This window comes from Heterodontus francisci, chromosome 8 (assembly GCF_036365525.1).
Source record: "Heterodontus francisci isolate sHetFra1 chromosome 8, sHetFra1.hap1, whole genome shotgun sequence".
Lineage (NCBI taxonomy): Eukaryota > Metazoa > Chordata > Chondrichthyes > Heterodontiformes > Heterodontidae > Heterodontus > Heterodontus francisci.
The window spans coordinates 43,289,870-43,317,868 of NC_090378.1; the positions used below are offsets into that span (position 1 = coordinate 43,289,870).

Consider the following 27,999-nt stretch of genomic DNA (forward strand, 5'->3'; position numbering starts at 1 on the left):
GGAGCTGCTTATGGAAACCACCTTTTGTTCTGAATGTGAACAACAAGAGCTAGGTGTGAGAACCCAAACTGTAACAGGCATCTAGTCCTCTACAATTTCACAATTTTTCCTAATCAGTGCACTTGTAATTTTACAACTTATATAAAGGTATTATTAAAATGCAATATTCAGCAAGACATTTTGAAGTGACTTAAAAATAAACATTTATTTTAGATTTTTCATTGGTTTACATAATAGTTTTTCCACAAAGTATTTGCATATACCTGAGTGGTGTTGCAACACTTCCCGAATCAGTAGTTGAAGCAGCATCTATGTCAATATTCAAGATTAAATTGGATAGCAGATGAAGGAAAAAGGGTTGAAAGGATAGGAGAGCAGGGTGGGTAAACATGATTAGAACTATTTTCACACATGGAAAGTAAAAGCTGACATGGACAGGTTGGGCTGCATGGCTTGTTTCCAAATTGCGACTTATTCTGCACTTATTTGCTTCCAAATGATTTTATTTATTTTTTTATTTATTGATACAGCACTGCAACAGGCCCTTCGGCCCACCGAGTCTGTGCCGGCCATCAACCATCCATTTATACTAATCCTACATTAATCCCATATTCCTACCACATCCCCACAATTCCCCTACCACCTACCTATACTAGGGGCAATTTACAATGGTCAATTTACCTACCAACCTGCGAGTCAAACTGGAGCACCCGGCGAAAACCCACACGGTCACAGGGAGAACTTGCAAACTCCGCACAGGCAGTACCCAGAATTGAACACGAGTTGCTGGAGCTGTGAGGCTGCGGTGCTAACCACTGCGCCGCCCTATTTTGACCAAACAACCTTGAACTGCAAGACCAGAATATAAACTGTTAACAAGCTTTCTGAAAATCTCAAAATATCACCTTTTACATTATTTTTATGTTACTGGATTAAGCATAATCAAACGGCGCATAATTTTGTTTTTCCAATTCATTAAATATACAACTATATAAAAAATTAATAACATAATCACATAAAAAATAAAGCCAATGTAGAGAACCAGAGTTCTTTTCATAAAATATTTTAAAACCATACATTATGGCATAAAAATGAACTGAATAAATAATTTATCCCACACACAAATAGAAAAACCTCTTTTTCCCCATAACTTATTTATTTAGCACCTAAATAGTGAGTAGTCTCTATATAGCTTTCCCCTCCACCACCCCCTCACCAAATTATGTAATCTAGGTTTCCTGTCAGTGGACAGATTAAAGAGCTCCATGTGTTGTGCTTTGTTGATTTCCTCAATTTTTCAGTCCAAGTAGGTTTAATCTTTCAGCAGGAGGTGTAGCAAAGTATTGTTTTTGTTCTTCAGAGTACCTCTCCTCTACATCAATGATATCTCTGTAGGTCCAGTCTCGCCAGTGAAAATTAAACCTTTCAAGTAACTGGATCTTTTTTTCATCTGTTGAAACACAGCCTACAGGCAGCTTCTGCTCAAGGGATGGGACATGGACATCTAGGAAAATCAGGACTCCTCGTATTGCAAACCAGCCTCCATAACGCGGATGAATGCACACTCCATACAGTTTCTGTAAGGAAATTATTTTTAATTTTGTTGTTATATGCAAGGCATTTATTGATTTCTGCCTTTTACCTGTTTTGGTCTCTTCAGCTAAGATCATGGACAGACGACCTACTCTCAGACCGTGTTCAATGGCAGTACCAAGTAACATCCTTGGCAGAGTTGGCAGCTAACAGGTCCTAAGCCTCCAACAACTAACTGTCTGCTAGAAGTTGCACAAAAGCAGCCTAGGATGTTCCAATAATTTTTCTCCCCTGCAGGGCAGCACCTAGCTTCTGCTCATTCCTTTGGCTGAGATTGGCAACTTAGTATGCAAGGGATCATAAGTTAAAATCCATACCAGTCAATTCCTTTTAGACAACTTATTTAGCAATTTCAAAAAGAATACATCACAGCTAGATGGTGTCATTATTTCGAAAGAAACATTTTGAATGGGGCTACAAGCTGGGTTACCTGAACACCTCACATCTGAAATGATTTCTGGCTGGTGAAAAATAGTTAGGATGTGATGCTTGCAGCTGCTCTGATTAACCCATTCACTGACCTGCTGAGTTGCCAGTGGTGCCATTTTTGTAAGTTACTTTGTCCTGATAAAGAACTTGAATTTATATTGTTTATTTGACCTCATGTTGTCCCATTGTATTTCATAATGTACCTTTTGAAGTGCTACTTCTGTAACGTAGGGCAACATAGTAGCCAATTTGTGCACAATAAGGTCTTAGAAATAGTGAGATAAATGACCAATTTTCTATAGTGAAGTTATTTGAGGGACAAATGTTGGCCGAATCACCAGGAAAAGACCTCTTCTTCAAGTAGCAGCATTGAATATTTTATGTCTAGCTCATACAGAAGACAGGTATGCAGCTTAAAGTGTCATCCAAAAAATATTATACAATTCATCAAACCTATAAATGCTAAGGTTTTTATTCTATTTTGTTTAAAGTAACTGCAGTTTGAGAAAATCTTCAGGAAAATTTGTACTTTCTCCATACGTTCCACAAAACATTATCTGATTTAATTAAAACTAGATAATGAAGAACAAAAAGTGAAAATGCCTGAAACCCTGAAGTAATGCTATGTCCCAAAAGCTTGCTTTCATAATTACAATTGCACAAACATTACAAACATCACACCAGATATGGGTTGTCCACACTTTTTGTCTTCATGAGTTGCAAGGAACCTCAAGGTTCTGAGAGAAAATTTTTAAATCCATGTTCCCATTAATTTTTTTTTGCTCACGGAATGTGGGCGTCGCTGGCTCAGCCAGCATTTATTGCCCATCCCTAATGAAACATTAATTTACATATATAGAAAGACAGAAGGGTTTAAGTGGCATGATTCACAGTGGGGAACCAAGACAGTAAAACACTTCCTGAGTGAGGGTGTAACAGATAGATGGGATGCAAGTGCATCCAAAGTCAGAAAAGAGGATGCTAGTAGGGCTACAGAAGGTTGCTGAGGTAGGGATGGATCTCATCCCAGAGGAATTCAGAATTACAAGAATTTTGAATTTGATTTACTGGGGAACTAATGGATGAGGACAGGCTACAAGAAAATAGGGATCAGGATGTGGTGGACAAAGTTTTGAATGAGGTGCAGTTCATGTAAGGTGGAAATTGGAAGGTCAGTGAAGTGAGCGTTACAAAGTGTAAGTTACAGAGAAATGAATGAGGGTTTCAGTGACACAGGGTAAGTTGAAGTAGGGGGTTGTAAGGTTCAAGATTTTTGGAAAATGTTAGTATGCCTTATTTCTAGAATAGTGACTCTTTGGACTTGTTGGCTAAATAAAAAAAAAAGTCTGTAGGCCGTTGAACAGGCGTTTTGGTGCAAATAACTATATTCCACAGACCTGTGTCTACTGATGAGAAACCCAGGAAACTGAAACAGACTTCTATCAGCGAGGTGACAGAAGAAAGCTTTTTATGGTAGTCAGAAGCCACAAGGCTGAGAGAAACAAAATCGCCTCATTCAGTATCATTTATGTTAACTCAAAACTGTACGAAAAGCAGAATGAACTGATCTATTCTCAGGAGAGGAGAGTCAATCATCAAGGAAAGGCAGAAGACTAGGAAGAATCCCATCTACACACACTCCAGGGCTTCTTCCACCAGAACAAAATGGTTTGGTCAATCTTTTTTCTAAACTGTATTTCATCTGTGAGCATTGTTAGAACTGTGGCTTGTCATTTGCCATCGACTCAACTGCTTAGTAATCTTAATATCATTGTCTGTGGTTGTTATCTCTGCTCAAAGTTAGAACTAGTAATCAGGTGATTTTCCTAAACATTGGGAAAACAAAAATAATATAATGCTATAGGGTGGAGACAGGTGCTAGTGCAGAAATAAATCGGAAACAAGGAAGAGAAAGGGGCTGAGGCAGGGGAGAAGGAGTCAGCAGTTGAGGCTGCCATGTGGACATCTTTAACTTTGAGATGAAAAAATCCTTGTGCTCCTCACATGACATTGTACATAAGGATGGGGGTTGGGGGGTAGGGGTGGTAGGCAGACAGCAGAGAGGAGAATTAAAGGAGGCAGTTTGTCATCAAGAAGAATCTGAATTGGCTTTATCTGTTCATGATAATCCTGGCATTGGATGAGAATTTGGCTGTAGGGAGGTGCAGCCTTTCTAAAGTCAACCAGCCAGATCAGGCAGTGAATGACAAGTCCTAATCAACACCAAAAGATACCAATGCATTCAAAATAATTCTCTATAATAAACCTGAAGTGCTACATGTTGAAACGTTAATTTGCTAAGCCAGTAAATGGCCAAATGCAGTTTGCAGCTGCAATTCACAAGACTGCTAAGTTATTATCTTGTCAGAGACATTTAAAATGGACAATCCAAAATGTAGCAAAGCACAAGTGTTCCTCCTCTCCTCACAGAAGGCAACTGGTCTCATTCTTACTTTTTCTCCCCAGGGGTTTTGCTGCACATCCTTCATCTGGTAATAATAGGCTGCTCCAGCCACATGTGCAGCTGTCTGTGCGAGAATCTTAGGCCTTCGATTAGGAAGCATCTCAAAGTCATGTATACCTTCAATCCTCTGATCAGAGAAAGTCTACAGCAAGAAAAAAAAGTTATTGTTCTCTTAATGTACAAGTTATAAGAGGCCAAATATCTGGCAACCATAACAATACAGATAACATTTTAAAAAGAAAACGTTATTTAATGATTCACAACATTCTCACTTTAACTGATTAAATAAATACTCAACGCCCTAAATAAACTTCTTCCTTGGCCTCCTTGTCTTGAGAGACAATGGGTAAGCGCCTGGAGGTGGTCAGTGATTTGTGAAGCAGCACCTGGAGTGGCTATAAAGGCCAATTCTAGAGTGACAGACTCTTTCACAGGTGCTGCAGATAAAATTGTTTGTCGGGACTGTTACACAATTGGCTCTCCCCTTGCGCTTCTGTCTTTTTTCCTGCCAATTGCTAAGTCTCTTCGACTCGCCACACTTCAGCCCCGCCTTTATGGCTGTCCGCCAGATCTGGCGATCACTGGCAACTGACTCCCACGACTTGTGATCAATGTCACAGGACTTCATGTCGTGTTTGCAGACATCTTTAAAGCGGAGACATGGACGGCAGGTGGGTCTGATACCAGCAACGAGCTCGCTATACAATGTGTCCTTGGGGATCCTGCCATCTTCCATGCGGCTCACATGGCCAAGCCATCTCAAGCGCCGCTGGCTCAGTAGGGTGTATATGCTGGGGATGTTGGCCGCCTCGAGGACATCTGTGTTGGAGATACAGTCCTGCCACCTGATGCCAAGGATTCTCCGGAGGCAGCGAGGATGGAATGTATTGAGACGTCGCTCTTGGCTGACATACGTTGTCCAGGCCTCGCTGCCGTAGAGCAAGGTACTGAGGACACAGGCTTGATACACTCGGACTTTTGTGTTCCGTGTCAGTGCGCCATTTTCCCACACTCTCTTGGCCAGTCTGGACAAAGCAGTGAAAGCCTTTCCCATGCGCTTGTTGATTTCTGCATCGAGAGACAGGTTACTGGTGATAGTTGAGCCTAGGTAGGCGAACTCTTGAACCACTTCCAGAGTGTGGTCACCGATATTGATGGATGGAGCATTTCTGACATCCTGTCCCATGATGTTCGTTTTCTTGAGGCTGATGGTTAGGCCAAATTCATTGCAGGAAGCTGCAATCCTGTCAATGAGTCTCTGCAGACACTCTTCAGTGTGGGACCTTAATGCAGCATCGTCAACAAAGAGGAGTTCCCTGATGGGGACTTTCCATACTTTGGTCTTTGCTCTAAGACGGGCAAGGCTGAACAACCTGCCATCTGATCTTGTGTGGAGGAAAATTCCTTCTTCTGAAGACTTGAATGCATGTGAGAGCAGCAGGGAGAAGAAGATCCCAAACAGTGTAGGTGCGAGAACACAGCCCTGTTTCATGCCACTCAGGATAGGAAAGGGGTCTGATGAGGCACTGCTATGCTGAATTGTGCCTTTCATATTGTCATGGAATGAGGTGATGATACTTAGTAGCTTTGGTGGACATTCAATCTTTGCTAGTAGTCTGAAGAGACCACGTCTGCTGACGAGGTCAAAGGCTTTGGTGAGATCAATGAAAGCAACGTAGAGGGGCATCTGTTGTTTGCGGCATTTCTCCTATAGCTGGCGAAGGGTTAACAGCATGTCAATGGTGGATCTCTCTGCTCGAAAGCCTCACTGTGCCTCAGGGTAGACACGCTCAGCCAGCTTCTGGAGCCTAAATAATAAATGAGATTTAAATAGCACTCTACCAATTAAGCTTGACCTAATCATAGCTGGCTATGCTACTTTCCTCCCTTGCGGACAAAACCAAACCACCACTCACCCCAGTACTTATCTCTCTAGTTTGGTTTCTAACTCCCCATGTCCTCTCTGAGCTCAAGTTGTCAACAAAACTCCAACTCCTTCCCCCACAATCCCATTCCCAATAAAATATGGACCACCCAATTTTCCTATCTGGTCATTCATGCTAGCTGATATTGTAAGTGGTCCCTCCTCCTCAAGCAATGTCCTTTTTACTTCAAAACCCACCCTTTGTCCTGAAAACTGCCTTCTCATCTCCAACCTCCCATTCCTCTTCAAAGTCCATGAATATGTTGCCACCTCCAAAATTCATGCCCTTATCTACTAGAACTGTTTCCGATTAGGTTTCTGCCCCTCCCAAAGCAACAAAGCAGCACTAACCAATCATGAATAACATTGTGTGTGACAATTATCATGTTGCATTAACCCTCATTAACGTCTCTGCTACCTTTGACACAGTGGCCCACACTATCGGCCTTCAACAACTGTCTTCCATTGTTCAGCTCAATTGAACAGCCCTTCGTTCCACTGTTACTTATGTGATCACAGCCAGACGTTACCAATGGCTCTTATTTTCCCAACCCACACTGGCATCTTCGGAATATGCCACTGATCCAAAGCCTCTCTTCTTCAGCATCATCTGCAGATATGGGGTTAGCTGCGATATGCAAGCGACAATACTCAGCTTTAGCTTTCCAACCCCTCTACTACTTTGGTACTGTCAGTCTTCTTGTCCCACTTCTAGTCTTTGATGAACTACTATTTCCTTCAGCTAAATGTTGGCAAGACTGAAACCATTATCTTTGGCCCCTCTGCAAACCTTATATCCTCACCATTGACTCCATCGCCCTCCATGGCAAGTGGGAATGAAATTCAACTTGGATGAGGACACATAGTGGGTGCTATCACATCTGCCCTTTATACATGCTGGCAAATATTCAGCTCTTTGGAAGTGGGCATATAATAGGAGACTGATGCAATACCGTCTGTTTAGCATAACAGCCAAGGTGAATTTCTATCCCACTATCTCCAAATGACCCAGACTATTTTCACCCTTGGCATTCTATTTGAAATGCCAACCTCCTCTCCATCATAAAGATCACCTACTTTCACCTAAAGCATGGCTACCCGACCCGGACTCGATGGGACCCGACAACATGTGTCGGGTTTGGGTCGGGTGGGGTTGATCTTGAGGGTCCGGCGTTCAGGCTTGGGTTGGGTTGGGTCGGGTCGGGTCGGACACACTCTATCACCATCTCCAGTACGCGGCTCCGATCTTAATGCACTTTTTAAACAACCTTTCAAGTCCAGTTACAATTTTTGTTACTTATCTGCACAAGATTAAAACGGGAAAAACAGAAGCTCGGTTGGGTTGGGTCGGGCGTGGGAAAAAATGAAAGGACTCGGGCAGTGTTGGATGTGGTTCTGCCGGGCCTGGGTCAGGTTTCATTTGCAGACTCGAGCCAGCCTTTACTTCCACCTCCACCCTTCTGCCACAGAAAACTCAATCAACGCCCGTCACCTTTGAACTTTTTCCTCTCCTGGCTGACTTCCCATACACCAAAAAACTTCAGCTCATCCAAAGCTCTGATGTTCATATTCTATTCAGCACAAGGTCCTGACTATAAATCAATCCAGTTCTGAATAATCTCGATTGGTTCCTGCACCCCTCTCCTGCCGCAGATTTATAATTGCGATCCTCAATGGGATTGTTCCTGTTGATCTCGGTAACCTCTCCAGCACTACAATCCAACCCCTCCTCACCAAGCACTATTCCTCTGTCTTAAACGTTTTGTTCATCCCCCTCCCTCTTGCCCATCAATGTCCCCATTTTCTAAAATTACCTTCCCCTTTAAGAATACCAATAACAACTTATATTTCATGTAGTGAAACATTCCCAGGCACTTCAGGAGTGTTTTTTTTATTTGTTCATGGGATGTGGGTGTCCTGGCTAGGCCAGCATTTATTGTCCATCCCTAACTGCCCTCGAGAAGGTTGTGGTGAGCTGCCTTCTTGAATCGCTGCAGTCTTTGAGGTGTAGGTACGCCAACAGTGTTGTTAGGAAGGGATCTCCAGGACTTTGACCCAGCAACAGTGAAGAAATGGCAATATAGTTCCAAGTCAGGATGGCATGTGGCTTGGAGGGGAACCTGCAGGTGGTGTTAACAAACTAAATTTAATACTGACACATAAAGAGATATTAGGGCAGATAATCAAAAGCTTGGTCAAGGAGGTAGGTTTTAAGAAGCATCTTAAAGGTGGGAGAGAAAGAGACATGGAGGTTTAGGGAAGGCCTTGACAGGTGGAAGTTTTCAATGGAGCGATTATAATTGGGGTTGTTCAAGCAGTCAGAATTAGAGTGCAAATATCTCAAGAGGTTGTAGAGATATGGAGGAGTGAGATCCACAGTTGAGAATTTTTAAAATCAAACCTAACTGGGAGCCAATGTAGGTCAGGGAACTTGGTGCAAGTCAGGCCATGGGTGGCAGAGTTTTGGATGAGCTGAAGTTTACGGAGGAGAACTTGGAAGGCTGACCATGAGTGCATTGGAATAGTCAAGTCGAAAAGTACCAAAGGCATGGAGGGTTTAAGGAGCAGTTGAGCTGAGGCGGAGTTGGGCAATGTTACGGAGGTGGAAATAGAGGGTCTTAGTGATGGCATGGATGTGGTCAAGAAGCTCATCTTGGGGTCAAATATAACACCAAGGTTGCAAACAGTCTGGTTAAGCCTCAGACAGTTGCTGGGTAGAGAGATGAAGTTGGAACCGAGTTTGTGGTGGGGACCAAAGACAATGGCTTCAAATCTTTCCAATACTTAGTTGGAGGAAATTTCTGGTCATGAGAACCTCCAGAAAACTGATCTATCTGACTGTCCAGGTCACCTTTAATATCTCCTTTGGTGTAGTACAATCATTTTTCTTCCCCACCATGCTGGCACTACACACATATGAATCTCTGCTTCAGGGATCAATGCATAATATTCAGCAAAAAGACAAAGACTTTAAAAAAGAAATATCAGCACTAAATTTAAAAAGCTGGAATAAAATTTTTGCCACAGTAAATTCTTGACATGGTCCTGAAGTGAAAATCACTTAATTATCAACAATTAGGGTTATCACTCCTAATACTGTCTAATACTCCAGTTTGTTCAAAGTTTTAAAAATATTAAAACATATTTCTTTACTTTCTTGACAAGTGAAAAATAATGAACACAACACTCATCAATAGGGTCCCGAATAGTGGATAATTGCTTGGCTGCAATGAAAGGTTTGAAGGCTTTTTCAAACATCTGAGGTGTGCTGAGGACAACAAAGGCCAAAGTGTCATCTGGATACTGAAGATGGAAGGAGGGCTGTACAACAGCATTATACCAACCAATCTGTGCAAAAAAAAAACAGAAAGCAGAGTCATAAGAAAACCAACAAGAACAAGCAGGACTAAAGAAAGCAGTACTGATAAGCACAATATATTTTTAAAATGAAAAACAGTAAATCAGGTGCACATTTTGTTGTCTGTCATATCACACTTCTGTCACACTAGCAGCTGATCAGCATTTACATTTCTCCCACCAGATTCACTCACATACTAACTTAATTTTAATAAAGAGCATCTCATCACAACCTGGCACATTTCCTATGGTACAAAAGTGGCGGCACTTCAAAAGTACTTCATTGGCTGTGACATCCAGAGGTTGTCACGAACGCCTGCTATGCCAAATGATTTTTTAATCCATCGGCTGGAAACCTGAATTAAATGTTTAAAAAGAAAAAAGGAACTGAAAAAAGGTGACTGCTAGCAGCTAAAATGGCCACCAAAATTTGCAACAAAATCCCTTGCATTTCACTGCATTGACAGGGAGTCGGGATATCTGGCCAGTCCGCTCCAGAACAATGACTTGAGAAGTTTGGAGTGTATCACCTGGCCAGTCTCTATTAACAAAACATTAAAGGCAATCTTGGGACATTAAACTGGCGGAGATGCACCACTCAAAGGTAATCACTTGAACAATGGGACCCTGATGGAGTGAAGTCCTAAACATGAACTAATTAAGTTTCAAGAGGAAACAGACATTGAGCCATTATGTGATAGGGCCATCATCTGTGTGTTTTAGGCTGGCCTTTCTCTCTCTGCAGCAGACAAGCAACTGGTCCCTGATCAGAAGATGCCCAAGTGGGGTCCCCCCCTCTCTCTCTCCCCCTACAGTCCACCTGGCAAGTTTCGAAATCTGCCTGCTGGCTGTGACGACCCAAGTCTATCATTGCTGCAGACAGAGACCCCATGAAGGAAACCATTTGCATCGCTGTTCTCCAGAAAACCCCGAAACTGCTGGCCACCACTACAAGCTGGAAGCCTCAGGACCACCGAATTCAGCCGGAAGGCATCAAACCCCAGAGACTATATACCCCTTTTTATTGCTCCAGACTCTAATCCGACCAATCTATCCTTCCCAACTCTGTAACCTATGCGTGTTGTTACGACCAAGGCGGGAAGAGTGCACTGTTAATTCAGTCCCACTTCTCCACAGGTCACAGCATATCAATAAATTTTCCCACTTACGGAAACAGCCAGTTAGGTACACTGTTTGTCCCCAGAATGAAGCACACCAACCAGGTTTAATAAATCAACAACAAAAATTAACTATTTATTATAAAACCAAATCTTAACCAATAATGAAGTAAATCTATATACGAATTGAGATATTAAAGCCCCTTATTTTCCCTAGCCCGCATGCATACCCACATACATCCAAAAACCAGTTAACCAGGAAAAAAAAGAATTTTGGTTTACAGCTGTTTCATAGGAATGAAAGTAATAATTTTAAAAAACGTAGACTTTCATGATCTGGAAGGAAGTTCTTTGGATTGGCGAGGTGTCCCAAGTCAAATAGTTGAATGCCACTTGAAGTCTTTCCAGGCCAGGTTGATGAACAGTCTGTGATAGGAAGGCGTTCAACGAACTTCAACAGTAGAAGACTTCACATAAGGTCTTCCATTACGTGTGCTGCAACAGGGCTCTTCTTAGGTCTCACAGCAGCAATATAGCAGTAAAAGGTTTCTTCCAATATTCAGGATTTCTTAAATTTAGGAGGCAACAGGAAGCGCACTTGATGCAGAGATTCTTTAAAGAGAGGTAATACTTTTTCTGGATCTTCTTCGGATCTCCAAGCAGGTCAAAAATCAAATTTCAAGTGCCTGCTTTTGTCACCGGCTTTTTAATGTTCCAAAATGAAACCAAAACCATCCATAAACAAGTCAAATGTAAATCTGAGTTCTTTTTGCCTTCAGTCTGGTTCAGTAAATATACCGAGTCGGATGTGTAGGTAAAATCAATTACTTTATTTGCGCAGTCGCCAGCGGACTTACTCTGAGAACAGCGGCACTGACTCCATCAGAGTCTGTCGGGTCCCCCCCCAGAGTAAGTGAAGTTTGTGATACAGGTACTACTGTTTATACATTAAGATTCATGCTACACCTCCTTGTTTAACCAATCAGTGCGGTACAATTCGACTTCACCCACGTGGTGACATGCAGTACATCTGTTACTGAGGTTACAATACACTCCATTCTCAATACATACTTGTTACTAACATAATATTGTTTTGCATCAGCAAGATTAAAAGAAAACAGACATTAAGACAATTAGCAAAGGAAGAGGGGTTAGAAACAAGATACTGATTTTGATTCCCACAGATACTGCTTTTGCTTCCCACAATTGTCATAAATCCTGGGATCCTGTAATCTCTATCAAGTCACATCATGAAGTAACACCAAGCAGCAACAGTATACAGTGATAGTGTGGCCTTTCATTCCTTATCATCACTCACACAGGGATGGCCAGCATGTCTCACAGGAATCCATTTGTTCCAAACCACAAGGAGTCACACAATCAAGTCATAAATGAACAAATGTCCTTGCAATTACCAGTGCCTGTAAGTTTATACGATCTCACACTCTCAGCCTTTACTTTTAACTATTTCATTGCAATTTCTCAAGCTTTAAATCATTTCATCAGAGCTCAGCAAAACTACTATTCCTAACTTGGCTATATTTCCCATCAAGCATAGTGCCATGCCTTTCTGCTCACTTCCACAACATGCCCAGTTATAAATTTGTTTCTTGTCATAACAGAAGGTAACTCTGAGGTCAACCCCTGCTGGTTTCCTTGAAATTACCTGCATTCCAGTCCTTGTTTAACAGTTCAGCTTTTATTTAACTTCCTTTCAAAACATCCATAGAGCTCAGCTATTTCCAGATGTCTCAATGTCCACTGAAATCCTTTTCCAGTTTTGAAAAACATAGACTCCGAAGTCTTAATACTAAAAAAAATCCTCGTACCTGTGTGTATGTGTGTAAGTTGGAGCGAAGTTTATTATTTTACTTATATTGGTTTAGGTACAATAAAGCTAACCTCTTCTATTGCTAAACTCAAGAAAACCTGTCCGATTGGTTCCCTTATGAGAATAGCAAGCAAATAGTGAAACACTCACTGAATTGGCAAGTACATTCACTTTTGAAAAGAAATAAACCCTGTTGTGGTCAAACAAGGAGAGGGAGATGTAACAGAAATGTGGGAGTTCTTGTCCATGATCAACCTGAAGATGAACAAGAAATTGGAGGCGGAAAACCAAATTGATTCCTCGCAAAAATGTAATAACTTCAATACATGTGTCATGCTGGGCCCCCACCTGCCAAGAATGAGGCAAATAGATTTCGCTGTATGGACATTAAATTTCAAACTGTTGCTGGGAAGAAGAGAAGGCCTGTTACAAGGGCTGCCAGACACTTGGATGGAGGACATTTGCGTACTAATGGAGACAAGAGAGATTACTTCCCTTATCGACTTAACCCAAAATGGAATTTGATCACCAGGTATTGTACGTAAGAAGAGACATTCCAAGGTCTGCTAGGACAAGAGAATCCACAAACACAGAAGTGGTTAAACCAGTTGGTCACGTGACTAACCTGCTGGCCAATTTGGGAGTTTTGAATTGTGCAGAGACAGTTTTTGAACTCAGAAAGAATGTCTGCTCCTGGAGTGAGAAGACCTCTCCTGTCTGCTCCCATCTCTTTCTCACAAGTGTCATGGAGGCATATTAATTTTTCCACATGGACATTAAATTTCAAATTGTTGCTGGGAAGAAGAGAAGTCCTGTTACAAGGATTGCCCGACCTTGGCTGGAAAAAAACACTTACATACCAGCAGACATTGAAGGTAGGGAAGCACTTTCCATTCCCTGCTAAGATGATACAATACAGAGCCAAGATGTGATCAGTCCAGTTAGTCACATGACTAACCTGCTTGGCAGCCTGGGGGCTTTTGAATTATACAGTTTGAACTGAGAGCATGTAGAAAGCTGGTTGCTCCTGGACAGAGATCTCTCTCTTGTCTGCTCCCATCTCGTTCTCACAAATCTCTGAATCCACATGAACCCCAAGAGAGAAAAGTCTCCTACAGCGAACAAGGTTTAAGAAGAATACTGGGCTCCAAGGTAAAGCAAGATCTACCTACAATCAAGGACTCTACAGTGAGCTCGAAGAACCGTAACAACTCTTCAGATATTGCCTAAAGCCTTTTTCTTCTGCTCTTTTCTGTTTCTACTTGCATGTATGCATGGGGCACGGTGGGTATCCATAGACGTTAACCAAATTAGAGTTTAAGTTTAACAAATTTCAACTTTTCTTCTTTAAACCTAAGAAAACCTGTTTGTGCTGGTTTCTTTGCCTTATAATTGGAAAGCAGTGAACAAGGATTCACCAAGGGGGAGATAAAAACATGGTGTGTTTAAAATTAAACCCTGTTACAGTAAGATCAGGTGAAGACTGAAAGGGAACCCTAGACCTCTTTCTCACCTGGTCATAACACAAGCCTCTGGAACCACTGAGGACACATGAATTTCAAGAGACAAGTCTCCTACATTGAACAAGGTTTAAGAAGAATACCGGGCCCCAACGAAAAGCAAGACCTACCTACAATCAAGGATTTTACAGCAAGCTCGAAGAACAGTAACCAAAACCATCTTCAGATATTGCCTCAAACTTTTCCACTTTATTTCTTCTGTTCTTTTCTGTCTCTGTCTGAATGTGTGTATCACATATCCATGCTAGCGTTAACCAAATTAGAGTTTTAAGTTTAACAAATTTCAACTTTTCTTCTTTAAACCTAAGAAAACCTGTTTGTGCTGGTTTCTTTGCCTTATAATTGGAAAGCAGTGAACAAGGATTCACCAAGGGGGAGATAAAAACATGATGTGTTTAAAATTAAACCCTAGTACGGTAAGACCAGGTGAAGGCTGAGAGGGAACCCTAGACCCCTTTCTCACCTGGTCGTAACACATGTTTTCTTGTGGTTTTCAGTGCTAGAGTATAAAGTGTCCACACTCCAGACTAGTAGCTTCCTAAAACAAAGTGAAGTAATTTGGGACAGTTTAAAAGCCTATCTGAAGAGTTAACGAGCATAGCTAAGCATTTAGAGATTACTCTCCATCCAAAAGCTAGGAAACCCGAAATCCTAAAACTTGTGGCCAACCATATTGAAATTGAAACTGAAGAACCAGAGACAGGCTTAGAAACTGAAATAGACAGAGTAACATTGGCCAAGATACAGCTGGAACAGCGGAGACCAGAGCTAGAATTCAAAGAAAGAGAATTTCAGGAAAGGGAAAAAGAAAGAGCTTTCCAGAAGGAGGAGGAGGAAAGAGTGTTAAGGCAGCTTGAGCTAAATAGGGGAAGACCCAATGTACCAAGTGAAGGCACTGCTAGTGAGGGAACTACCCCTAGCTCAGGACTGAGTGCTGAGCTCTTGAAGTTCTCTAAACTGATACCAAAGTTCAATGAGGGGGATGTGGAAGCATTTTTCATCTCTTTTAGAAAGCTTACAAAACAGTTGAAGTGGCCAGTGGACAGCTGGAACTAATTGCAAAGCAAACTAACAGGAAAAGCCCATGAGGTTTATTCACTATTGCCTGATGAGAGTTCATCAGAATATGAGATGACCAAAAATGCTATCCTGAGCGCACATGAGCTGGTACAGGAGGTGTACTGCCAAAAATTCCGAACCTTCCGAAAGCAGAACAAACAAACAAACATCGAGTTCAAAAGATTTAGCAACTCGCTTTTGACCAATGGATATGAATTAAGATAGGGCCCACATATGAAAACCTCAGAGAGGTGATCCTTCTCAAGGAATTCAAAATTCACTTCCCTTTCCATTAAAACCCACGTGGATGAACAAAAGGTTCCAAGAACCAAGCAGGCAGCATTCCTGGCTGATGAATAAACGTTTGTCCACAAGCCCTTTCCCCAAGAGAAACCCTTCCCTGCTCAACTCCCAAAACCCAAAAAGGATAGAAGATGGGAGGGTGATAGGAGCCTGAACAGCCATGAACAAGAAGGGAAAGCTGGAAACACAGGGGGCCCTCCTCAAGCCAAAAAAGAAGGTGCTGAGAACAGCAGTGACGCCCAAAAGCCTGTGTGTTTCCATTGTAACAAGGCAGGTCACCTACAAGCCGACTTCTGGAAGTTACAGGGAAAACCCATAGGATTATTCAGTGTCCACCAGACCAGTGCAGGAAAAAGGGCCCTGCTGCAAAGCAGAGCAGACCAGGCTGCGGCTTTAACTGCAGCAATAAGACCCAGTAAACAAACTGCTACAAAGATGGGAGAACTTCAAATCCCTGAGAGTTACCAGGATTTAGTGTCCAGAGGAAAATTGACGCCCATACCCCTCGGGTGAGTCAAGTAAGGCCATAATCATACTTAGGGATACAGTAGCCACCCAATCCCTTCTGCTGGGAAAAGGCATGACTTTTCCCCCAGAGAGTGCATTGAATGCTAGAGTACTAGCAAATGGTATCGGGAAAGGTATATGCCCATACCTTTATCTCGGGTGTACCTGGAGTGTGACCTTGTTTCAGGATCGGTAACTGTGGGGATTGTCCCTAGCTTACCTGTGGACAGGGTCGACCTGCTCCTGGGTAATGATCTGGCAGCGGTGAAGATGGTAGCTTCCCAGTGGTTTTAGAAAGAGGTCAGGGAGACAGAACAGTTACAGGAGAAGGTCCCTGGCATTTTTCACGACTGTGTGGTGACCCGGTCCATGGCCAAACAAGCTCCATTACAGGAGGCTGAACAGACCCTGCAGACGGATGACGTTGATGTCTGCTTATCGGAAACCTTCTTCAGGAAGATAGAGGACCCAAAGGATGTGTTAAACAGGACTTCCTTGGTTGAGGTTCAGCAAGCCGACCCAGTGTTCAACAAGTTAGCACAAACTGCAACTGAAGCACAGGGAGTCCCAGAATGCTACCATTTAAAGAATGAGGTGCTGATAAGGAAGTGGAGACCTCCTCACAGACTACGGACGAAGAGTGGTCCACCAGATAGTGGTGCCGCTGAGATAGCATAAGGAAATATTGAGAATAGCCCATGAACTTCCAATGGCTAGACATGTCGGTATCCGAAAAACCCAAGCCTGCATAAGACAGCATTTTGACTGGCAACAACTCCACAAAGATGTGGTGGAGTTCTGTAAAACGTGCCAGGTTAAGGGAAGCCCCAACCTGCAATAAAACCTGCATCCCCAATTGCCATACTGGCTTTTGGGGAACTCTTCAGCAGAGGGCTGGTGGACTGTGTGGGGCCCCCACTGAAAACAAAAGAGGGCTCCCAGTAACTTCTCACCATCATGGATGTGGCTACCTGACTCTCAGAGGCCATTTCCCCAAAGAACTATCTCAGCCAAGGTAGTGGTGAAAGGGCTAACCCAACGCTTTACCCGATATGGGCTGCCTGCTGAGATCCATTCAGATCAGGGCATGAATTTCATGTCTGGGGATCTTTCAAAAGGTCATGAGTAATCTGGGCATAACCCAGCTAAAGTCCTCAGCCTACCACCCACAGTCACAAGGGGCTTTGGAACGGTACCACCAGACCCTAAAGACAATGATTAGGGTATACTGCTATGAGTACCACTATGACTGGGACAAAGGGTTGAGATTTCTCGTTTGCCACCAGGGATTCACCAAACGAGTCCACTAGCTTTAGTGCCTTTGAATTAGTTTATGGACGAGGTGAGAGGTCCTCTTAAACTAATCAAGGAGGTCTTAGGGACACAGGGATGAGTCTTCCATGTTAGACTACATCTCCATGTACTGGGAGCGGCTCACGAGAGCCTGTGCAGTGGCTCAGGAGCACCTAAAAACCTCCTAGACAGCTATGAAAAGGCAGACAGATAAACATGCCAAGGTCAGAACATTTTGGCCCAGAGACCACGTGTTAGTACTACTCCCAATTCAGGGTGTACCACTGAAAGTCCAGTTCAGTGGTCCTTATACAGTGGTAAAGAGAATTGGCAGGGTGAATTATTTAATTGACATCCCAAACTGTAGGAAAAAGCAAAGATTGTGCCGCATCAATACGTTAAAATGGTATCACAGGTGGGAAGGGGACAAACAAGCACAGGTCTGTCAAGCAGTCAGGAGGGAAAAGGACAAAAGGGTCAGTGAGAATGAGTTGGAGAAAGGCCTGCAGGATTCCCAAATCAAACCCCCTACTATCCGGTTAGCTAACACCGAAATGTTAGGGAAATTAGACACCGTACTCTCCTATTTAAATGAAGAACAGTGAGGAGCCCTAACAGGGCTGCTCACAGCATTTAAAGAGATCTGCAGGGACAAACCAGGGTGCACAACCCTAACCCTACATGATGTGGATGTAGGGGAGACCCCTCCCATAAAACAAAACTCTTATGGCCTAGGTCCCAGGAAACTGACCCAGGTTCAGGAGGAAATTCAATGCATGCTGGAACACAAGCTGATTGAGCCCAGTCAAAGCAGCTGCAGTTCCCCAGTTGTGCTCGTGCCCAAGCCCAATGGCTCAACAATGCTCTGCATCGATTACAGGAAGGTTAATGCAGTGACCAGAGCTGACTCCTACTCAATTCTCCACCTGGAAGACTGTATTGATAGAGTAGGAAATGCCACCTACATAACGAAGATAGACTTGCTAAAGGATACTGGCAGGTGTCCTTAACACTCCGAGCTAAAGAGATCTCGGTTTCTGTCACCCCGATGGCTTATTACAGTGCCGAGTGATGCCCTTTGGATTAAGAAATGCCCCAGGCACTCTCCAAAGGCTGATGAACCATGTAGTGGCTGGCCTACCCAACTGTGTAGTGTAACTGGAAGATCTGTTAGTGGACTGAAAAATCTTAGACTGAATTTCAATCAGTAATCCATATCTAGTGAAGAACTGGGTTAACTTCTCTACCATTAACCTAGCAGAAATTGTTTTCAAGGGAATGTCCTCTGGGAACCGAGTAGCCATATCCATGATAGTGAGTATATATTGGTGTCCTATTCTATTATGGAAGTGATTGTTTTTTTGTTAAAATATTTTTTGAGAAATTCAGTCAAACTGAATAAATGTTGGGCCAGTTTTTTTTTTCCAACTAATTTGGCAACAATGTTTACTGATTGTCACATGACTCAAGTTAAAAATAGAACAGAAATCCTAGTAACAGGGGAAGATGTGGGCAGAGAAGTCAGTTGCGCGTCCCTTAATAGGACAAGTCAGCAAGCACCAGCGCGCACTTGAGACGGCAGAAAACTCGCAAGTTTTTGGTTACAGTGGCAGTGTGTTTTACCTTCTGGAATGAAATAAAGTTAGCCTGCTGCTGAAGTGTCAAGGAAGGAGAGAAGACCACAACCCAGCTCGCTTTCCAGCACCTCTCTAAAAGACCCTGAGAAGTCCACTGTCTCAATTCATCTCATCTCCTGTCTTTCAGGAAAAGCCTGCTAGATTGGTTCTCAACACTGCCTGAAAAGAACTGTTCCAAAAGATCTCAGTGACCCATCTACATGTACTTGGAAGTTAAACTGTATGCCAGTTTTGGAACACAACAAATCTCATCTGCTGTTTTCTTCAGGAATGAGCAATTATTCAGCCCAAGTGGGTTTTTGTTGTCTGTAACAGAGCTCTGAACCAAAATCCCTTTTATTTTTCCGGTATGTATGTATGTATGTGTGTGTATGAGTGTGAGGGGCTAAGGTAAAAAGGGGACTTTAAAATTTAAATCTGTGTGTTTCTGCTTTACCTCATTACTGGTTAAGATTTGTTTTATTAAAAACTGATAATGTTGTTGTTCATTAAAGAAACCTGGTTAGACTGTTTTATTCTGGGGAAAATAGAATATATGATTGACCGTATCGGTAACTGGGAAAATTTAAATATATGTTGTGACCTGTGCAGAAGTGGGACTAGAATAAATAGTGCACTCCTCCCTCCTCGGTCGTAACAAGTGACACCTGGGGGGACCACCTAGACCAGTTAGAAGCCCTCTTCCGAAGGTTACTGTCAGCTGACTTAGTGGTAAATCTCGCAAACAGTTAGTTTGTTAAAGCTCAAGTAACCTACCTAGGGCATGTTGTGGGTCACGTTGAGTGGTGTCCAAAGCAGCGAAAGCACAGATGCTGATGGATTTTCCTACCCCCACGACCAAATGGGAAATAATGCAATTTTTGAGGATGTGTGGGTTTTACCGCAAGTTTGTCCCAAACTTCAGCACTATTGTAGCCCCACTGGCAGACTTACTACAGAAAAGAGCAAAGGTAGTGTGGTCATTCGAGAGGCTGATAACCAACGAACAAGTGCTGGCAGCTCCAAACTTTAATAAACCATTTAAAATGGCAGTTCATGCAAGTCACCTAGGGGTAGGGTGCTGTCCTGCTCCAAGATGATAAGTCAGGCATTGAGACACCATTTGGGGAGTTCTTCAAAAAATTAAACCGATGCCAAAAGAGATACTCCACTGTAGAAAAGGAAGCTCTGGAACTGTTGCTGGCTCTCAAGCACTTTGAGGTTTATGTCCAAAATGGATATAGGGAGACCATAGTCTATACTGACCACAATCCTATATCATTTCAAAATCCAGAATGCAAGGCTATTTCGAAGGAACCTGCTTTTGCAACACTTCTACTTAAAAATTACCCACATTGCACGTAAAAACAATGTGATAGCCGATGCTTTATCCAGAGTCTAACTCAACACAGTATCATCCCAGATGAAAACCAAAACAGAGCATAGCTATGGCTGTGTAAGGTTGAGAAGTGAGTGTTTGAGGATGAATGTGTGCATACATTTTTTAAAATTTACAACCTTATATTGAAATGCTCCTGTCGTCACATTTAGGGGAGACGGTGGCGTCGTGTGGTCACTGAACTAGTAATCCAGAAGCCCAGGCGAATATACTGGGGACACAGGTTCAAATCCCACCATCGCAGCCAGAGGAATTTAAATTCAATTAGCTAATTAGAAAAATGTGGAACTGAAAGATAGTCACAGTAACGGTGCAATGAAACTACCATCGATTGTCGCAAAAATCCATCTGGTTCACTTATGTCTACAGGGAGGAAATTTGCTGTCCTTACCTGGCCCACGTGACTCCAGACCCACAGCAACGTGGTTGACTCTTAACTGCTCTCTGAAATGGCCTAGCAAGCTACTCAGTTGTCAAGGGCAATTAGGATGGGCAACTTGACAGTGAAACCCACATCTCATGAAAGAATTAAAAAAATTCATTCCATGTGGTATGGAGGTGTCACGAACACCTGCTATGCCGAATGATGATTTTTTTAAATCCATCGGCTGGAAACCTGAATTAAATTTTTAAAAAAGGAACAGAAAAAGGTGACTGCCAGAAGCTAAAATGTCCACTGAAATTTGCATCAAAATCCCTGCCATTCCACTGCATTGAGATTCGGGATGTCTAGCCAGTCCCTTCCAAAACAATGACTTGAGAAGTTTGGAGTGCCTCACGGCCAATCTCAATTAACAAGACATTAAAGGCAGTCTTGGGACATTAAAGTGTTGGAGACGGACCACTCAAAGGTAATCACTTGAAGAATGGGACCCTGATGGAGAGAAGGGAAGCTGTAGACATGAATTAATTAAGTTGCAAGAGGAAATATACATTGAGCCATCATGTGACGGGTCCACTATCTGTGTTTCAGGCTGCCTTTTCTCTCTCTGCAGCAAACAACTGGACACTGATCAGAAGAGACCCAAGCAGGGTCTCTCTCTCTCCCCAGTCCACCTGGCAAGTTTCGATCCCTGCCTGCGGGCTGTGACCACGTAAGTCTATCATTGCTGCAGAGACCCTGTGAAGGAAACCATCTACATCGCTGTTCAGGAAAACCCTAAAACTGCTGGCCATCTCTACAAGCTGGAAGCCTCAGGGCCACTGAGTTCATCCGGAAGACAACCAAGTCATCAAACTCCACAGACTGTATACCCCTTTATATTGCTCCAGAATCTAATCCGACCAATCTATCCTTCCCTACTCTCTAACCTATGTGTGAGAGTGAGTGAGTGGAGTGTGAGAGAGTGAGTGAGGTGAGTGAGTGAGGTGAGTGAGGTGGGTGGGTGGGTGGGTGAGTGAGTGAGAAAGTTGGAGCGCAGTTTATTATTTTACTTAGAATGGTTTCTTTTGGGCCTCCTTATCTCGAGAGACAATGGATACGCGCCTGGAGGTGGTCAGTGGTTTGTGAAGCAGCGCCTGGAGTGGCTATAAAGGCCAATTCTAGAGTGACAGGCTCTTCCACAGGTGCTGCAGAGAAATTTGTTTGTTGGGGTTGTTGCACAGTTGGCTCTCCCCTTGCGCCTCTGTCTTTTTTCCTGCCAACTACTAAGTCTCTTCGACTCGCCACATTTTAGCCCTGTCTTTATGGCTGTCCGCCAGCTCTGGCGAACGCTGGCAACTGACTCCCACGACTTGTGATCAATGTCACAGGATTTCATGTCGCGTTTGCAGACGTCTTTAAAGCGGAGACGTGGACGGCCGGTGGGTCTGATACCAGTGACGAGCTCGCTGTACAATGTGTCTTTGGGGATCCTGCCATCTTCCATGCGGCTCACATGGCCAAGCCATCTCAAGCGCCGCTGACTCAGTAGTGTGTACAAGCTGGGGATATTGGCCGCCTCGAGGACTTCTGTGTTGGAGATACGGTCCTGCCACCTGATGCCAAGTATTCTCCGGAGGCAGCGAAGATGGAATGAATTGAGACGTCGCTCTTGGCTGGCATACGTTGTCCAGGCCTCGCTGCCAATAAAGTTAACGTTAAAGTTTAGGTGCAATAAAGTTAACCTCTTTCCTTGTAAAACTCAAGAAAACCTGTCTGATTTGTTCTTTTATGATCGTAGGATGTAGTTGACAAGTACATTCACTTTTAAAAAGAAATAAACCCTGCTACTGTCAAACAAGGAGAGAGAAAAAGAGGTGAGCCCTTTGACCCCTCCTCACCTGATCGTAACAAGGTTGTGAAAGGAGCTACATAAGTGCTCTAAGTTCTAATTTACTTAAATGTGGTTGACTCTTAAATGCCCTCTGAAATAGTTGAGCAAGCCACTCAATTGTATTAAACCACTACAAAGACAATAAGGAACGAAACTGGACAGACCACCCGGCACCGACCTAGGCACCAGAAACACGACGACAAACCCAGCCCTGTCGACCCTGCAAAGTCCTCCTTACTAACATCCGGGGGCTTGTGCCAAAGTTGGGAGAGATGTCCCACAGACTGGTCAAGCGCAGTCCTGACATAGTCATACTCACCGAATCATACCTCAAAAACAATGTCCCAGACACCGCCATCACCATCCCCGGGTATGGCCTGTCCCACTGCAGGACAGACCCAGCAGAGGTGGCGGCACAGTGGTATACAGTTGGGAGGGAGTTGTCTTGGGAGTCCTCAACATCGACGCCGGACCCCATGAAGTCTCATGGCATCAGGTCAAACAAGGGCACAGAAAGCTCCTGATTACCACCTACCGCGCCCCCCCCTCAGCTGATGAATCAGTACACCTCCATGTTGAACAGCACTTGGAGGAAGCATTGAGGGTGGCAAGGGAGCAGAATGTACTCTGGGTGGGGGACTTCAATGTCCATCACCAAGAGTGGCTCAGTAGCACTATTACTAACCGAGCTGACCGCGTCCTAAAGGACATAGCTGCTAGACTGGCTCTGCGGTAGGTGGTGAAGGAACCAACAAGAAGAAAAAACATACTTGACCTCGTCCTCAACAATCTGCCTGTCGCAGATGCATCTGTCCATGACAGTATTGGTAGGAGTGACCACCGTCCTTGTGGAGGTGGAGTCCTATCTTCACACTGAGGATACCCTCCATCAAGTTGTATGGCACTTCTTCTTCTTTGACCTCTTTGTCACGAAAGACAATGGATAAGCGCCTAGAGGTGGTCAATGGTTAGTGCAGCAGCGCCTGGAGTGGCTATAAAGGCCAATTCTAGAGTGACAGACTCTTCCACAGGTGCTGTAGATAAAATTGGTTGTTGGGGCTGTTACACAGTTGGCACTCTCCTTGCAATTCTGTCTTTTTTCCTGCCAACTGCTAAGTCTCTTCAACTCGCCACTCTTCAGCCCCGCCTTTATGGCTGTCCGCCAGCTCTGGCGATCGCTGGCAACTGACTCCCACGACTTGTGGCCAATGTCACAAGACCTCATGTCGCGTTTGCAGACATCTTTAAAGCGGAGACATGGATGGCCGGTGGGTCTGATACCAGTGACGAGCTCGCTGTACAATGTGTCCTTGGGGATCCTGCCATCTTCCATGTGGTTCACATGGCCAAGCCATCTCAAGTGCCGCTGGCTCAGTAGGGTGTATATGCTGGGGATGTTGGCCGCCTCGGGGATTTCTGCATTGGCGATACGGTCCTGCCACCTGATACCCAGGATTCTCCGGAGGCAGCGAAGATGGAATGAGCTCAGACGTCGCTCTTGGCTGACATACATTGTTTAGGCCTCGCTGCCGCAGAGCAAAGTACTGAGGACACAGGCTTGAAATACTCGGACTTTTGTGTTCCGTGTCAGTGCACCATTTTCCCACACCCTCTTGGCCAGGCTGGACATAGCAGCGGACGCCTTTCCCATGCGCTTGTTGATTTCTGCATCAAGAGACAGGTTACTGGTGATAGTTGAGCCGAGGTAGGTGAACTCTTGAACCACTTCCAGAGCGTGGTCGGCGATATTGATGGATGAAGCATTTCTGACATCCTGTCCCATGATGTTCGTTTTCTTGAGGCTGATGGTTCAGCCAAATTCGTTACAGGCAGCCGCAATCCTGTTGATGAGTCTCTGCAGACACTCTTCTGTATGGGGTATTAATGCAGCATTGTCAGCAAAGAGGAGTTCCCTGATGGGGACTTTCCGTACTTTGGTCTTCGCTCTAAGGCGGACAAGGTTGAACAACCTGCCATCTGATCTTGTGTGGAGGAAAATTCCTTCTTCTGAAGACTTGAATGCATGTGAGAGCAGCAGGGAGAAGAAGATCCCAAACAGTGTAGGTGCGAGAACACAGCCCTGTTTCACATCACTCAGGATAGGAAAGGGGTCTGATGAGGCACTGCTATGCTGAATTGTGCCTTTCATATTGTCATGGAATCAGGTGACGATACTTAGTAGCTTTGGTGGACATCCGATCTTTGCTAGTGGTCTGAAGAGACCATGTCTGCTGACGAGGTCAAAGGCTTTGGTGAGATCTATGAAAGCAACGTAGAGGGGCATCTGTTGTTCGCGGCATTTTTCTTGTAGCTGGTGAAGGGAGAACAGCATGTCAATGGTGGGTCTCTCTGCTCGAAAGCCGCACTGTGCCACAGGGTAGACACGCTCAGACAGCTTCTGGTGTCTGTTTAAAACGACTTGAGCGAAGACTTTCCCCATGATGCTGAGCAGGCACTATGTATGGCACTACCACCCTGCTAAATGGGATATATTTTGAACAGATCTAGCAACGCAAAACTGGGCATCCATGAGGCGCTGAGGGCCATCAGCAGCAGCAGCAGAATTGTACTCAACCACAATCTGTAGCCTCATGGCTCGGCATATTTCCCACTCTACCATTACCATCAAGCCGGGAGTTCAATCCAGTTTCAATGAAGAGTGCAGGATGGTATGCCAGGAGTAGCACCAGGCATACCTCAAAATGAGGTGACAACCTGGCGAAGCGACAACCCAGGACTACTTACATGCCAAACAGCACAAGCAGCATGTGATGGACAGAGCTAAGCAATCCCACAAACAATGGATCAGGTCTAAGCTCTGCAGTCCTGCCACATCTAGTCGTGAATGGCGGTAGACAATTAAACAACTAATTGGAGGAGGTGGCACCACAAAAACCCCTCACCTCAATGATGGAGAACCCGGCACATCAGTGCAAAAGATAATCTTCAGCCAGAAGTGCCAACTGGATGATCTATCTCGGCTTCCTCCTGAGGTTGGCAACATCACAGGTGCCTGTCTTCAGCCAATTCGATTCACTCCACATGATATCAAGAAATGACTGAAAGCACTGGATACTGAAAAGACTATGGGCCCTGACAACATTCCGACAATGGTACTGAAGACCTGTGCTCCAGAACTTGCCGTGCCCTTAGCCAAGCTGTTCCAGTACAGCTACAACACTGGCATCTACTCAGCCAAGTGGAAAATTGCCCAGGTATGTCCAGTACAAAAAGACAAATCCAATTTGGCCAATTACTGCCCCATCAGGCTACTCTCGCTCATCAGTAAAGTGATGGAAGGTGTCATTGACAGTGCTATCCAGCAGCACTTACTCAGCAATAATCTGCTCAGTGACACTTAGTTTGGGTTCCATCAGGGCCACTCAGCTCCTGACCTCATTACAGCCTTGGATCAAACATGGACAAAAGAGCAGAACTCCAGAGGTGAGGGGAGAGTGACTGCCCTTGACATCAAGGCAGTATTTGACCAATTATGGCATCAAGGAACCCTAGCAAAACTGGAGCCAATGGGAATCGGGGGAAAACTCTGTGCTGGCTGCAGTCATACCTGGCACAACGGAAGATGGTTGTGGTTATTGGGGGTCAATCATCTCAGCTCCAGGACATCACTGCAGAAGTTCCTCAAGGTAGTGTCCTAGGCCCATCCATCTTCAGCTGTTTCGTCCACAACCTTCCTTCAATCATAGGTTCAGAGGTGTAGATGTTCGCTGATAATTGCACAATGTTCATCACCATTCGTGACTCCTCAAATACTTAAGCAGTCCGTGTAGAAATGCAGCAAGACCTGGATAATATCCAGGCTTGGGCTGACAAGTGGCAAGTAACATTCGCGCCACACAAGCACCAGGCAATGACCATCTAAAACATGAGAGAATCTAACCTTGACATTCAATGGCATTACCATCGCTGAATCCCCCAATATCAACATCCAGGGAGTTACCATTGACCAGAAACTGAACTGGACTAGAGAGGCTACAGGAGCAGATCAGAGGCTAGGAATCCTGCAGCAGGTAACTCACCTCCTGACTCTCAAAGCCTGTTCACCATCTACAAGGCACACGTCAGGAGTGTGATGGAATACTCTCCACTTGCCTGGATGAGTGCAACTCCAACAACACTCAAGAAGCTCAACACCATCCAGAACAAAGCAGCCCACTTGATTGGCACCCCATGCACAAACATTCACTCCCTCTACCACTGACACACAGAGGCAGCAGTGTGTGCCATATACAAGATGCACTTCAGCAACGCACCAAGGCTCCTTAGAGAGCACCTTCCAAACCCATGACCTCCAGCCTCCAGAAGGACAAGGGCAGCAGGTGCATGAGAACACCACCATCTGCAAGTTCCCCTCCAAGCCACACACCATCGTGACTTGGAACGGCAATATAGTTCCTTCACTTCACTGTCACTGGGTCAAAACCCTGGAACTCCCTTCCTAACAGCACTGTGGTGTACCTACACCACGTGGACTGCAGAGGTTCAAAAAAGCAGCTCACCACCACCTTGTCAAGGGCAGTAAATGTTGTCTTAGTCAACAATGTCCACATCCCATGAACGAATTTAAAAAAAATTCCACAGAACAGCATCAACAGGAATCAAGACCCAAATTTGCAGAAAAACTAAGATTTTGAAAAATTACAACCAAACCTATATTAGGACAAAACCCTGAAAAGTAATCAACTCTATTTAAAATATTTGACACTCAACTTTGCTCTAGTGTTTTCAGTTTCTACAAAAACATGAGATCCTACTATTCAGCAACTGCAACCTAAATTTACAGCATTTCCCCCTATAACCTAGTGCTTTCCCTCACTATTCTATGCCTTCTCACCAACCAAACTCCCTTCTCCCTGGGAACACCGAACTGCTCTCAGCTCCAACTTGTCTTCTGCACTACCCCCACATGCAGTCACATTAGACAAAGGCTGATTGGAAGAAAACTGGGGAGTCTGGTGGGTGCAGATTGTTAGGAGAAAACATTATTCCAGCTCCTGTGACCCCCACCCCACCGCCACCTTCTGAATTCCATCCATTAGCCCTATCCTCCCTGCCACCTTGAAGACCACTCCGTCTAGACACGCTCACACAGAATCACACAATGCAAACATGCTCACACTCACAGACCATCCGATCCACATTTAAAGTCTAATTCAGAAGCAATGCGGCGACACCTACACCAACTACTCGAGGTGTATTTACCCTGAACGGATCGCACTGAAAGCCTAGTAGACTCAGCAACTCATTCAACTGCTGCTGTACTGAAACCGCCATAACCGCCCCTCGCTGTGATGTAACATCCGCTAAGGA

General features: G+C 44.2%; 1 protein-coding gene across 3 annotated transcripts; it reads right to left on the bottom strand.

Moving 5' to 3' along the window:
- Positions 1-220: 220 nt before the first annotated feature.
- On the bottom strand, positions 221-27,964 carry mmachc (metabolism of cobalamin associated C). 3 transcript variants are annotated; one of them, XM_068037026.1, is made up of 4 exons: positions 27,892-27,964; positions 9,564-9,758; positions 4,476-4,628; positions 221-1,577 (listed from the first exon to the last, which is right to left on the bottom strand). In XM_068037026.1, exons 1-4 carry the CDS (start codon positions 27,961-27,963, stop codon positions 1,290-1,292), a joined length of 708 nt encoding a protein of 235 aa, XP_067893127.1. In that variant the 5' UTR covers position 27,964; the 3' UTR covers positions 221-1,289. The 3 variants fall into 3 exon arrangements, with proteins under 3 accessions (XP_067893127.1, XP_067893129.1, XP_067893128.1); XM_068037028.1 differs by having other exon boundaries at positions 27,868-27,943; XM_068037027.1 differs by lacking the exon at positions 27,892-27,964 and adding an exon at positions 13,342-13,420.
- Positions 27,965-27,999: the final 35 nt, after the last annotated feature.